This window comes from Schistocerca americana, chromosome 11 (assembly GCF_021461395.2).
Source record: "Schistocerca americana isolate TAMUIC-IGC-003095 chromosome 11, iqSchAmer2.1, whole genome shotgun sequence".
Taxonomy (NCBI): domain Eukaryota; kingdom Metazoa; phylum Arthropoda; class Insecta; order Orthoptera; family Acrididae; genus Schistocerca; species Schistocerca americana.
This window is the reverse complement of record NC_060129.1, coordinates 52,655,315-52,670,888: the sequence shown is the minus strand read 5'-3', so window position 1 is coordinate 52,670,888 and position 15,574 is coordinate 52,655,315. Positions and strand designations below refer to the sequence as shown.

The 15,574-nt window shown below is 41.4% G+C and overlaps 1 protein-coding gene across 3 annotated transcripts in view; it reads right to left on the bottom strand.

Moving 5' to 3' along the window:
- Positions 1-299: 299 nt before the first annotated feature.
- LOC124554057 (ankyrin-3-like) overlaps positions 300-15,574 on the bottom strand; it is a 95,174-nt gene continuing 79,899 nt past the window's right edge. For all 3 annotated transcript variants that reach the window (XM_047128097.1, XM_047128098.1, XM_047128099.1), the window contains exons 5-6: positions 15,027-15,176; positions 300-881 (exon numbers count right to left, since the gene is read on the bottom strand). In XM_047128097.1, the coding sequence (XP_046984053.1) occupies positions 395-881; positions 15,027-15,176 (637 nt within the window). In that variant the 3' untranslated portion in view covers positions 300-394. The remainder of the gene's footprint in view (positions 882-15,026; positions 15,177-15,574) is intronic.

Here is a 15,574-nt window from a genome sequence, read left to right as displayed (position 1 = left end):
CTCAAGTGAATACGTATTTTAAGTACAGAGCTTAAGTGTCGGTAATATGGATATGAGAAAATTTATAGAAGTTTTGTAGAAATTCCACATTTTGCCAAATGAGCACGTAAAAAGTATTTTTCAGTAATAAAATATTGTAGAAAACTGGTGTTTATTAGTAACCCAGAATTATTTAATTTTTTTGAGTTTTTAGCAAAAGGAGTGCCCACACTTTTACCTATAGTAGTCTATAAGCAGTCTTGTTGTAGTGGTATAGGAGTCGTTGAATGTACTACATAAATATGTGTGCAAAGCAAGACTGGAGGATAAACTTTTCTGTATTCTTAATTTTATAAGTGACAAAGATCACATAGAAGGCTTTTTTTATTTTACTCCAGAGTCGTTTGCACTATATTTAGCTTGATCCTAGGATGTCTATGAGCCGCTGGTGGTTGTTCCGCTCGGCTAGGTCCAGCGGTGTCTCCCCATTGTCATTCCTGACTTCCCTGTCGGCCCCTGCCTTCAGTAGCGCAGTCGCCACATCTGGGTGGCCACGCCGTGCCGCATCGTGCAGTGGTGTGTTCCCAATGCTATCGCTGGCGTTGGGGTCGGCAGAGGATGCTGACAGCAGCTGCACCACAGCCACATTGTCATTCCATGCAGCCAGATGCAGAGGCGTGTTCTGCCAGCGGTCTCTGGCGTTAACGCCTGCTCCTTCCTCCAGCAGACGCCTCACCACCTCCACGTGCCCCATGGCTGCAGCCAAGTGCAGTGCAGTCTGACTGTTCTCGTTCTTAGCCTCCACGTCCGCCCCCACAGCCAGCAAAGTTCGCAGCTCGCTCACTGACCCCTCCTTAGCTGCCGCGATCAGCATCTCGCCCTTCTGTTCTCCAGAAAGATTCCTGCAACAAAAGGGAGATGCTTACAAATTTCTCCAAACACACATGTCTGAAGATGAAACATTATCGCAGAATCAGAACTGTGATGAGTTCGCAAAACTTATCACTCCAAGAAGGTTAACACAATTAATTGGTGTCCAAACTTAAAGCAACAAACAGCGATTTCCCCATCTTGTGCCTAATTCACGCTGTAATCATCCAAACTATCAACAGATGTATGCACCATGGTGTTCTACACGAAAGATAGCATTCCAGTCAACGGCCAATCACGCCCACGATGAAGTCAGTGCACCTATGACGTGGGGTAGTTTTTGCCAAGTAGTCCCACATCCACAACCGCTGTCACAGACGGTGCAGCTGGTACAGAGAAGACGCATACCAGTCTCTCTATGGCCAGATGGCTTAATGTGGATAGCATTGTTGTTTCTCAGATGTGGCGACAGTTTGTAGAGACAGAAACTGTATCTTGAAGATGAAGGAGGCACCCACCAAATGTGATACCAGAAAGGGAGGACCGCTATTTGGCTAAAAGGGCATCAGGGTACTGCCTTACTATTGCATGGCAAATGGCATGTCACCTGGCAGCATGTACTGGATGGGTTGTCTCGAGGCATACGTTATACAGACGGCCTCAGCAGAGTGACCTTTATTGTCAGAGACCAGTTTTATATGTACCTCTGACACATGTGTAGAGAGAAGTCGTCAACATGCCACCTGCATGGCCGAACAGTGAGCCAGTGTTATTTTCCCAGATGAGTCCCAAAATGGTTTGGAGAGTGATTCTGGACGGATTTGCATATGGAGGAAGTGTCAGACAGTACTTCTGAACCCAAACTTTGTGGAGAAAGACTGATACCAAAGAGGATCTCTGGTGGTGTGCGCAGTGATTACGTTGACTACTTGAACATGACATTGTATTGGTGAATCAGCAAGGTTTAACTCCTGTCAGGTATCATGAGGAGATCTTGGGACCTCATATGCCATTGTTGCGAGGTGCAATGGCCTCACAGAGATATGCCTCATAGAGATCGGGTGATTGACGTTTTCTTGGAAATGGAAGATAGTGCATGCATGGGATGGTCTGCTCGATCTTCCAGTTTTAATCCCATAGAGTACGTCGTGGATACACTAGAGTTATGGGTTGCATCCACCAACAGTTCCATAAAAATGGCGAGCAGCTCTGCAGGAAGAATGGTGTTATTGCCTCCACATGAGATTGATGATGTCATTCGCAGCTTGCCCTGCCATTGTGAGGGGTGTATGAGCCACAGGCAGTCACACCCTAAGCTGAGCACATTAACCAGTTGTTGAATTGTGTGAGCAGATCTGTTAAGTTGCAAAAACTGAGAACAATTTTGTCTACATTTATGCATATTGTAGTTGTTTATGTTAATTACTCTTTAGAATGTTTCTACTTTACTATCACCTATTTGTACTATTCTATGGCAAAACAAACGCAGTCTTGCCAAATTTAAATTTGTTGGTTTAATTTTAGACGTCAATGTACATGGAGTTTCATGCACTTTCATACCAATCAGATTACTAGGCAAGCTGGATCTTGACTACCTGAATACACTAAGACCTGACAGCATTTCCGTACTCTATTGTTGTTTGTATGGTCTTTAGTCCAGAGACTGCTTTGATGCAGCTCTCCATGCTACTCTACCCTGTGCAAGCTTCTTCATCTCCAAGTACCTGCTGCAGCCTACATACTTCTTCATCTGCTTAGTGTAGTCATCTCTTAGTCTCCCTCTACGAAATTTACCCTCTGTGCTGCCCTCCAATACTAAATTGATGGCCCCTTGATGCCTCAAAACATGTCCTACCAACCGATCCCGTCTTCTAGTCAAGTTGTGCCACAAGTTCCTCTTCTCCCCAATTCTTTTCAGTAGCTCCTCAGCAGTTATATGATCTACCCATCTAATCCGCTGCATTCTTCTGTAGCACCACATTTCAAGGTTTCTATTCTCTTCTTGCGCAAACTATTTATCGTCCATGTTTCACTTCCATAGAGGGCTTGTAACACCATAGCTCTAATATTCTACTGATTTATTTTGACTTTTGTTTTATTTAATGTTACATCGTTGTGCTTCTGTAAATGTGTTTGATTGAACAGATAACACAAAATTGTATACTCCTTTCTTTGTAAGAACTTTGATGTCATGGTTTGATTCTATGCAGTGTAGTATATCTGGCATTTAAATTCTTCGTCTCAATCGGAGGGAGGCAAGACTTACTGTATACATTTGGAATTTGGGCGAATAATTTTTTGTAGAAATACTAATATGTGCAAATGTTCTGTTTTATTTAAAATGTTTGTTTGCTGTTATGTAAACTGCTGACCTTCACTTAGGATTCTTAGTTATTTTGTGTGCAAGAGGCAGTGTGGTTCCCCTCGGGAACGGAACTTAGTAGCACGCGCAAATTGTGGTTGGCCTAGGTAGAAAAGGTGGAACAAGAGTCAGCAGGGGACGAGCTACCAAACTATGCACTGCCATGTATATTGTGCAGGTCCGAGGGAGGCTTTTTCTGTCACTTTCCAATGCCTCAGATGGATGGATAAATAGCTGGAATGGTTCTGGAATTGGAATCCATCCTCGCCACCAAGAAATGACAGAGTCCAGCAATTCTACCTGCAATTCCACCTACCAGCATGCAATCGCCACCACATTGCGCAATCATTATAATGGAGCACTATAACAATGTACAGTGAAGGATCAGTTCATTGGATGTTTTAGTGTGCACAAATATAAGGTAACTTATAACTGAATCTATGTACCTACCTTGATTTTTTCCTTATCATAACACCTCTCAGTTCTTCTACGTTTGGACTAAAGTGATTACCGAGTGTCGCTACTGAACGAACATTAAAGACCAGTGTTTCGCTAATTAATGCCTCTTGAATATAGTAAAAAGAAAGTTAAAGTTAATGTGGCAAGACAGTGAGTTAAAGTAAATGATGCTCACTGAAAATAATTTTCCTATTAAATCGGCTTATTAAAGTGTCGTTGCCGACTTCAAAATTAAAAGTTCTTAAGACTGAGGCTTATAAAATTTTTGCTTAGTAAATGATCACATTGCTGCCTGTTGTAAATCGCAGAAGGTGAGTCAGTATCTTGTAAATTTGTCAACACTGTGTCTCACTGTAGTAAAAGTCGTGAATTGTTTTTATGGAAAGTTATATACTCGTTTACTAAGTGTTTGTCTCTCTTGTGTATTTGAAGTGCATATTAATAGTATAACAGGATCCACAGTTTGTCTATTGTGTTAATACTAGGTAACAACTAATGGGAAGACCACTATCTATGAAAAAATTAATTTCTTTATTCAAAAGACAGTGAGAAGTAACCTGTTGATGAATTCTATATAACCTTTATTCCTAACAGAAAAGTATTTGGTTGAGAGAGACTTACCCTGTGATCAGTTCATAATTTGCAGTGAACTACATTTATAATTTCATCTCAGCTAGGAAATTGTTTGAACAGTAATTCTGAACCTATGTCCAATTAATGATTCTGCAATGAATATTAATAGTAATGTTACAAAGACCATCACTTTAAATAAGCCCTGAAAGTAATAGTGTGTTTCATTATCTGTTATATTTGGGCAAATAGTCTGTCCTGCTCTGTCAGCTTCCAGTCATAACCGTGAACATATGCAGGTGTCAGAGTTCATTGCACTCGCATGTGGTTAAGTATAGGTTGTGTTTGTCCGTTAAATTTACTAATAACTATTTTCTTGGACAAGAATGTTAATCATTCTCTTGCCTAATTAGGCTGGCAACCGTTTTCTTTATCCTTTAAACAGTGTGGATAGGTTAAATATTATTTATTACTGTTCAAATATTTACGTATTTCTGACTTTCGCTTCCGATACGCCACCCCGTTAGGTACGACACGGTCAACATAACAAAATTCCCTTCAGACGGTAACACTGCTCTGTTGCTTTATATCATAATTGCTTTCACTAGATAGTTTTATTTCACGACCTGCCTCCTTCTTTAAGGTTATGGTATAGCAGTAGGAGACGGAAGTTTTATAGGCCACACTCCATACAAATACTTTCAGAAAAGACTTCCTGACACTTAAATCTATACTAGATGTTAACAAATTTCTCTCCTTCAGAAACGCTTTCCTTGCCATTGCCAGTCTACATTTTATATCCCCTCTACCTCGATCATCATCAGTTATTCGGCTCCCCAAATAGGAAAACTCCTTTACTACTTTAAGTGCCTCATTTCCTAATCTAATTCCCTCAGCATCACCCGACGTAATTCGACTACATTCCATTATTCTCTTTTTGCTTTTGTTGATGTTCAACTTATAACTTCCTTTTAAGGCACTGTCCATTCCGTTCACCTGCTCGTCCAGGTCCTTTGCTGTCTGTGACAGAATTACAACATCATTGGCAAACGTCAAAGCTTTTATTTCTTCTCCATGGATTTTAATTCCTACTCTAAATTTTTCTTGTGTTTCCTTTTCTGCTTGCTCGATATGCAGATCGAATAACATTGGGGGATAGTAACATTGGGGATAGGCTGCACTATCTGGTCAACAGTATCTAGATATCTCTATCTAATGTGTGACTGATCAACAAATGTAACGAGAGGCCGATCCGCCAGTATAAAAGAAGGCGGAGAGACTTGTGTTGTCAGTAGAGAACCATAAATAGCAGAAAGGGTCCATCAGGGCAGTTCAGTGACTTCGAATGTGGACTAGACACTGGATGTGTCTAGTAACAAATGCACAAGGAATATTTCCATCGTTACACAGTGACCCTAGTAGACTTTAGGCGACGCTGTTGTGAAGTGGAAATGCAAAGAAACAACCATATGAAAAGGCAGAAGAGGCGCACCCATGTACTGATGGACAGTGACCATGGAACTTTATGGAGGGTCACTGTAAAAAAATCGCATGTAGCACTGCTGCCAGCATAACGACTGTGCATAGGCAGGTAAAAAGAATGGGGTAAATTATTCGAACACCCCTTCCTCCCCCCCCCCCCCCCCCCCCAATGAGCCACACATGTCTCCAGTCAATGCTAAGTAACACTTCAGTTGGTGTAAAGCGTGGTGCCACTGGACGATGGATGAGTGGGAACGATTGATATGGAGGGATGAACCACCTGTGGCAATCCGATGTTTCTGGGTAATGACTATTATCTGGCATCTTGTGTAATGCCAAAAGTGAAGGAGCGAGGAGATTACCTTATATTATGGGGATATTTCCATGGCTATGGTATGTTTCACCTATTGAGATAAGAGAACAATATATTCGACAGCATATCAAGCACGTTTCCCAGCTTTGTGTACTGCAAACAGCAGAGTAACATTGTTTGTATTAGAAAGACAGTGCTCCTTGCAAAAAATCATTATCTGTCAGGCAAGAGGTTGTGGACAGCAATATTCCATGAATGTACTATTCTGCGCTGAATTTCTAGCTGAATCCAATGTAACTGCTTTGGGATGAGTTAGAAGCTGACTTTGCAGCAGATTGAAGCGTCCAATGTTGAGGAACGATGGGTTCTCATTTCTCCACAGAAGCTCAGACCGATTACTGAAAGTTTCCTTAGCGTAATCAAGGCATTCATAGAGATGAGACTTTGACACACCCCTTATTAATGTTCACTAATAGGTGTGCAGGTACTGTCGATGAAACTGAATGTCTACTGAGAAATGGGCCATGTTATTTGAATGTGACAGAAACACATACATTCTGATGCTACAAACTGTGTGTTGCAGGCTCAGCAATAATTTGTAGCACTTTCTTTGTGAACTAAAGACCATTAAGCACAAATAAATTATATTAATCTGTCAAATGAAATTATTTTAGCCAGTAGTTTTCTAATTGGTTTGATGTGGCCTGCCACGAATTCCTCTCTTGCACCAACCTTCTTCTCAAAGTAGGACTTACACACTACATCCTCAGTTAACTCCTGGATGTATTCCAATCTGTCTTTCCCTTAAGTCTTTATACTCTATATCTTCTTCGTCTTGTCAGTATTTCTCCATGTCACTGATTCTGCAGAGTACCCCCTCATTCCACATGCAACAAGTCCACATAATTTTCAACGCTTTTCTCTAGCACCAGATCTCGGACGCTCCTAGTCTCCCCAGTCGCGGCGTTTTGCCACTGTCTACGTTTCAGTATCATACAAAATAGTTCTCCAAACATAGATTCATAGCAATAGGATTATTTTGGCTAGTTGTACCTATATTGCCTTTGCTAGTATGCTTTTTATACCCTTCTTGTTTTGTATATCGTGGGTTATTTTGCTTCCAGAATTCCTTAATATCGTCTACTTCATTACCACCAATTTAAATGTAAAAGTTTCCAATACCTGCTACTTCTCGTTAGAAATTTATTTCCGTGATTCTTTCTCAATTCATATTTCTTACTCTTCACACACTATTCAATTCAACTGATCCTTCAATTCTTCCCTTTCGCTGAGGACAGCAATTCCCTCAACAAATTATCTCATTGGCATCCTTTCACCGTGAATTTTAAACCCACAGTTGAATCTTTATTACATTTCCACCATAGCTTCTTCGATGAATAGATTGAATGGTGGGGGCAAAACACTTCACACACTTTTTAATCTAAGAACTTCGTTCTTTACCTTCCAGTCTTACTGTTCCCTCTTGGTTCTTGTACATGTTGTAACCGACGTTCCTTTCCCTGTAACTTGCTCCTATTTTTGTAAGAAGTTCGAAGATCTTGCACAATTTTATATTGTTGAACGCTTTTTCAAGGCCAAAAAACTTTTGACTGTATCTTAATTTTTGGTCAGACTAAAGTACAACTTTCTAATAGCATCTCTGGTGCCTTTACCTTTCCTAAAGCCAAACTGACCGTCATCCCAGACTTTCTCAATTTTCTGTTCCATTTTCATTTATATCATTATCATCAGCAGCTCGGATGTATGAGTTCCAAAGATGATTGAGCTGTTGTTTTCACAATTATCTGCCCTTTCTAGCTTCGGAAATATGTGGATGATATTTTTCTGAAAGTGTGACGGTACATTGCCAGTCTCGAAGGATTCTACACCCTAACTTGGATAGTCGTTGGGTGCTACTTTCCCCTATGAACTCAGTAGTCATGATTAAATGTTATGTACCCCTTTAGCTTTATTTGTTATCAAATCGACCAGAGTTCTTTTAAATATTGCCTCTAACAGTACATCCTCTATATCTTTCACGCCAACACAGATTGCTTCCTCTTACATGTCATCAGAAAAGTTCCTTCTTCATAGAGGCTGTCAATGTAATGTTTCCATTTATGTGCTCTCCCTTCTGACGTTGGGAATGGAATTCCCATGGTAATTATTGTTTTGACTTTTCTATATTCTGTGTCAGTCCTTCCTACGACTGTTTCTTTAAAGTTTTGTCTTACGTTTTCTGCAGTTACTTAGCCTTGGCTACCTATAACATGGTACTTATGTCATTCCTAAATGACTTACATCGAGGTGACAAATTGTGCAAAAGTGATGTGCACATACGAAGATAGCGGTAGTATCGTGTACACAAGATATGAAAGGGCATGCATTGGCGGAGCTATCATATGTAATCAAGTGATTCATGTGAAACGTTTCCGACGTCATTGTGGCCGTATGCCCGCACAGCGAGAATTAACAGATTTTTAACACCGAAAGGTAGTTGAAGCTAGATGCATGGGACATCGTTAGGGAATTCTGTATTCCAAGATCCACAGTGTCAAGAGCGTGCCGAGAATACAAAATTTCAGGCATTACCTGTCACCACGGTCAATGCTGTGGTTGACAGCCTTCGGATAACGACCTAAAGCAGCGGCTTGTACATAGGTTGGTCAGTGCTAAGAGACTAGCAACACAGCGTGAAGTAACCGCAGAAATCAACGTAGAAGGTACTACCAACGTATCTGTTTGAAAGTGCGGCTAAATTTGGCGTCAATGGGCTGCGGCAAAAAATGACCAATGCAAGTGCATTTACTAACAGTATGTTGTCACCTGCAGCTCCTGGTCTCATGACCGTATTGGTTGAATCCTACACGAGTGAAAAAGCGTGGCTTGGTGAGATAAGTCTCGGACTCAGTTGGTGAGAGCTGATGGTAGTGTTCGAGTGTGGCGTTGACCGCACGAAGCTACAGAGCCAAGTTGCCAACTAGGCACTGCGAAAAATGGTGTTGGCTCCATAACGGCGTGGGCTTTGTTTACATGGAATGGGCTGGGTCCTCTGGTCTAAGTCAGCCTATCATTGAATGCAGACGGTTATGTTTAGCTACTTGGAGACCGTTTTCAGCCATCTGTGGACTTCATGTTCTCAAATAACGATATCATGTCAGTGGGTCAAAACTGTTCACGACTCGTTTGGGGAAAATTGTGGACCACTCGAGTAAATGATTTGGCCACCTGGATAGTTCAACATGAATTCCATCGAACATTTATGGGACATAATCGACAGGTCAGTTCCTGCACAAAATCGTGCACCAGCAACACTTTAGCAGTTGTGGGTGGCTATTGGGGCAGCATGGCATATTGTTTGTACAGGGGACTTCCTACAACTTCTTGGTTCGCCGCCAAATCGAGTTGTTGCAGTAGGCTGGGTACAGGGAGGTCTGACGTGATATCAGGAGGTATTCCACGACTCTTGCACCTCAGTGAATGTAGCTGTCTTCCTGCCTTTCGCCGAGCATTTTTATACTTTCTTCTATCATCGATCAGTTGCTTTTTTTTTTTACTCAAGATTTCTTCTAAATTAGCTTCCCTTTATTTGCGTTCGTCTGTCCACCGTCTGTGATTTTACTTTCTAAAGATGTCCTCCCCTCTTCAACTGAACACCATTTTCGGCTGCTGTTGATATTACCCCAATGTGTTTTATGACAAATCGTTAGCCTCCTTCTGTTTCACACCAATGACCCCACCATATCTGAGCCCTTTGCACTTCCGTTTTTAGACTCCCTAGCTTTCCCATTACGATCAAACTTCTGAATTCAAAGCTCCAAGTCTTAGAAGGTTATACCTTCGTAAATTATTCCGTCCCTTTTTCATGGTCACTTCGACCTTGGTAGTCCACTCCCAGAGATCCAAAAGGGTAACTTGTCCGGAATCTTTTCTCAATGCAGATTGCATCACGATAGTTTCTCTGTTAACGACGAATGTCTTGTGGATACACGTTATGTGGTTTTAATTTATTCGATTCCATTGCCTTCTGCATCCTTGCGTCATTGATCATTACTGACTCTTCTCCCTTTTAAGGGCAGTTTTCCACCTCAAGGGCAAGGGAGTGCCTTGAAGATCTGTCGTTCCTCCACCCTATTTGACAAAGCCTTTGTCAGGATATTGGTGACTTCTTATGCTAGACGTCTTCTGCTGACAGTGCTGTTAATTTTTGTTCAGAGGTTAAGCAGTGCCTGTCTTGGAACCTGGGACACGGATAATTTTGACCACTAGTCAATGGCGCACTCCTAATTCATTGGTATATAAAAGCAAACACTGTCCCAACGTTTATTAGAGTAACGTATAAAAATGTGAAATAAGTCCTTCAATGACTTTTGAGATTTTAGTAACATTGTTAACAACGTCTTGTACTTTCGAAATAGTACACACAATAAAGGATTGCAGCACCAAGAAGAAGCACTGCAACATAAACGAAAACTGGTAGGTGTGTTTCTACATCTGGAATATGATGTCTTTTCAAATTTCGCTGCAGTCGCTTAAGAGTGGCGCCAGTGGCACCACTACGAGGAAGCAAATCAAGCTTCCTTTAATTACATGCTGTGACGGCATTAAGCATTAGTTACCTTTGAGATTGGACGCAGTGAGTTGATATAGGGCAAAAACGCCTTTGAGACGAGAAAGACGCCGTTCTCAACATATCTTAGAGATTAAACGAAGTCTGTAATAGGGCTACTTACCGCCGTTGTAACCCAACATGCTCTATAGAGTGTTGACACGTCTCTTGGCATGCTCGATCACTAGGTGTGATTCCAGCCCAGTAGATATGGGACATCATCAGACAATAACTCCGGCATCATTCACCAACAGCATTAACCGACCCTGTACTGACCAACCAAGTGCGTCAGGCATCGAACTCCATTTCAAATACCGACATCCGATACTAGTGCAATACAATGCATGCATGTTTGCATGCTTACATTCGACCTTCTGACAGTGCACAAACATTTCACGTTTCCAGTGGCTTATCTCGCACTAACATTATCTTGCGATCTTGCAATGTTAATCAGTTAAATATGTTACCCTGGCAAATGTATTCCCGATATTTCACTATTCTATATTAACAAGTTTTTCGTTTGGTGATTCTATTCCATCAGTGTATTTATGATTGTAAACTATTTTTGCTTAAAGGTGTTGTCACTTTTGTCATCGAAAGCCTGTATTTTTTATGTAGGACATTTCATTAGTCACCAAAGGCGTCTGATACTGAAAGAAAGGAAGCCATGACTCTCTTCGCCCTGTACATTGTTATTCACATCAGTACCATTCTACACATGATCCGCTCTCCAGCCTGGTTTTCTTAACTCTATGTCAACAAATTTTTTCACTCCGTTATCGAATATTGTCTTAATATGTTTAATTTCCTGCTCTTAATATTTTATTTCCACATGCTGATGTTTCTCTGTCGCTTTTTAGCCAGCTGTTTCCTCTTTTTATATCAGTCTTTTTTTTTTTTTTGCTGAAACATTTCTCCTTTTCCATGTCTTGTCTCTTATTCAACAACAATAATTTATTTTCTAATTTGTTTTGTGTCCCTTTTCTACTGAGCTTCTGCTAATTTTATGTCTAGTACTTACAACATAATTTACGGACTGTGCCTGACATCAGATTCATTATATATTATTGATTATGCTGCATCATCTTACATTGATGAGTTTCTGGCTTATCTACAAAGTATTCTTTGCTGTGCTCTCCATCTTTAGTCTTTAGGACTACAATTACTTCTCGTTGGTTGTCTTCTTATGTCAAATGGCTGATGAAATGAAATGTTGTATGGCTAGGGCCTCCAGTCGGGTAGACCGTTCGCCTGGTGCAGGTCTTTCGAGTTGACGCCACTTCAGCGACCTGCGCGTCGATGGGGATCAAATGATGATGATGATTAGGACAACACAACACCCAGTCCCTGAGGACGAGAAAATCTCCGACCCAGCCGGGAAGTGAACCCGGGACCTTAGGATTGACATTCCATCACGCTGACCATTCAGCTACCGGGGCAGAACAAATGGCTGATGCTATTTGTATATGACCTTCGGCGACCTGCGCGTCGATGGGGATGAAATGATTATGATGATTAGGACAACACAACACCCAGTCCCTGAGGACGAGAAAATCTCCGACCCAGCCAGGAATCGAACCCGGGACCTTAGGATTGACATTCCGTCATGCTGACCGTTCAGCTACCGGGGCCGGACAAATGGCTGATGCTATTTGTATATGAGAAATTGGGTAAATACCTGTCAGGCTCTCTTACTTATAAAATTTCAGGGTACATTCTCTGTATCTTTCTATACTATCAGACCCATGGGTGAACTTTTGTGACTGCCTGTGTGCATAAAGCTTTTAGATTGGGAAAATTATTCTGATAAGTATTTGCTCAACTTGGCGCAAACATTAAATGTAAGACATCGTACATCTGTGGTTGACCATAATAGGTAATTAAAGCACAAAATCCTTGAATAACTGGGAGAGAATAAGTTTTCATAAGTCCCTGAATACGAGTTTACTTTGAAACTGGACTGCGATGAATAAAAAGAAAAGCTTCTGTCTGTTCGCCTGTAAAACTCCCTAAGCTACAGAAGGTTTTACAGCTGGCGACATGTGACTGCTTTGTCCATCTCCACTCAACCATGCCAACACAACAGGATTTACAAAACTTTTCTTGATCCAAAATGGCCTCCTTTATCACTATAGGTCCGACTTCCACTTTCGTTGAAGCTGATGTTGCCATGACTGATTTCCAAAAAGTGGCACTAGACGTTGTCACATACGTCTCTCGTAATAGGGTGAGCCATGGATCTCAACTGATTCCACTCCCCCAGCTCCGGTGTTACCACACACCCTGTGAGAGAATTTCTCATTATACCATTGGGAGAATAACCATGGAAACGCAAGTGAAGGGTTCTTTCCTACATAGTTAATTCATAAGATAGGAAACCATCTTCATCTACGTCTACGTGAATACTCTGCTATTCACAATAAAGTGCCTGGCGGAGGGTTCACTGAACCACCATCCAGCTGTGTCTCTACCGTTCCGCTCTCGAACGGCGTACGGGAACAACGAGCTCTTAAATTTTTCTGTGTGAGGCCTGAGATATCTTATTTTAACGTGATGATCATTTCTCCCTATTTAGGTGGGCGCCAACAGAATGTTTTCGCAGTCGGAGGAGGAAACTGGTAATTGAATTTAATAATAAGATCCTGTCGCAATGAAAAACGCGTTTGTTTTAGGGATTGCTAATCCAATTCACATATCATGTCCATGGCACTATATCCACTACTTCGCGGTAATAAAAAATGAGCTGCCCTTCTTTAAACTTTTTCGATGTCATCCGTCAGTCCCACCTGTTACGGATCCCATACCGCACAGCAATACTCCAGAATAGGACGGACAAGCATGGTGTAAGCCACCTCTTTAGACAGACGTGTTCGACCTTTTAAGTGTTCTGCCAATGATTTGCTGTCTTTCGTTTGCTCTAACCACAACAATATATATATGATCGTTCCGGTGTAGGTTATTTGTAATTGTAATCACTAAGTATTTGATTGAGTTTACAGCCTTCAGGTTTGTGGATTTCTTTTAGTACTCCTGTGAATAACTTCATACTTCTCTTTGTGCAGGGTAAATTGACGCTTTTCGCACCATACCGATATCGCATCTAAATCATTTTGCAATATGGTAAATGACAGCATCATCTGCAAACAATGTAAGAGAGGCACCCAGATTCTCTACTACGTCGTTAGTATAGATCAGGAACGATAGAGGGCTTACAACACTTGCTTGGGGAGCGCCGGATATTACGTCTGTTTTACTCAATGTCTCTCTAATAGGAAATCACAAATCCAGTCACGCAACTAAGGCAATATTCAACAGGCACGCAGTTTGTTAGGCGACGCTTTTGAGAAATTGTGTCGAAAGTCTTTTGGAAATCTAAAAATATGGAATCATTTTGACATCCCCTGTAGATAGCACTCATTACTTCACAAGTATAAAGACCTAGTTGTGTTCCACAGGAACGATATTTTCTAAGCCCTTGCTAATAATATGTCAACAAATCGATTTATTCGAGGTAATTCATAATGTTCAGAGACAGTATATGTTCCAAAACCCTGCGGGAAATCGACGTTAGTGATATGGGCCTGTAATTCTGCGGATTTCTCCTATTTCCCTTTTTGGGTATTGGTGTGACAAGAATAATTTTCCAGTCTTTAAGTGCGGATCTTTTTCTGAGCGAGCTGATGTACATAATTGGTAAATATGGAACTTTTGTATCAGCATATTCTGAAAGGAACCTGACAGGTATACAATCTGGACCGGAGGCATTTAAGCTACTTTTCTACACCGAGGATATCTACTTCTATGTTTCTCACTTTGAAGTTATTCTTGATTGGAATTCAGCAACATTTACTACTTCTTATACGGTCCAGGAGTTTCGGAAAACTATGTTTAATAACTCTGCTTTAGTGGCACTGTCTTCAGTGACTTCACTGTTATTATCGTGGAGTGAAGGTTATTGACTGTGTCTTGCTACTGGTGTGCTTTACATATTACCAGAATGTCTTAGGGCTTTCTGCCAGATTACGAGACAGAGTTTTCGCTGAAAACTGAAATTGCTCCCAACACACCAGCACAGTTTCTATTTTTGGGGAAATATTTAGTGTTATCTTACATAAGTAAATACATTGAATGACTTAGTTGTGTTAGGAACTGAAAACAAGGCACGCTACAAACCTGTAGAGGGAAGTTGAGATCTCCTTATATCCTTGCCTCGTCGAACGTCACAACTCATGAAAGGAAAAACTTTATACGAGAACCACAACTTCTGCTTCATCGATAACGTAAAACAGCGACATTCGATTTCTTGACTTTATCACTTGGCTAACTGCCAACATGTCGCGCTGTGATTGTGGACAGTCTGCACGTAAAGTGACTGAACTCACCGCAGGAGAGAGATGGCTACGTCACCAGGCTGGGGAGTCGTCTGGGGAGAGGTGGGAGGCACAGCTGTGGCTGGCCTCTGGTCGTCGTCGCTGAGGCCACTGTGCGTCTGCGAGGAGGGGCCGGTCCTGCTCTCTCCAGCGCTTGGCGTGCTGCAAAGAAGGAACACTGCTTCCAAAAGGGTTTTCAAATCGAGTCCAGTGGGCAGAGTACCACAGACTGTACAGCTGGGGTACTGTCCACACACAGATAATAGAACACACACTGCCAACGACAGTAGTGGCCCACCTAGGATGAATAACAGCATTCAGGTAATCATACATCTTCCTTCTCATTTTCACATACCTGTAGCCTAGCATATTACACAATATTTCGTACAAAATAAAGCATAAATATAAGATTTGTACAAAGCTCAACAATTTTGCTTACAACAACCATTGGTCAACATAGTTTAAATAGACAACAGCATAAATCACAGAGAAATTTGAATGACAGTACCCCATCAATGCACTTAATGTGGTACTGCCGCCATGAGATGGTGTTTGTAGCT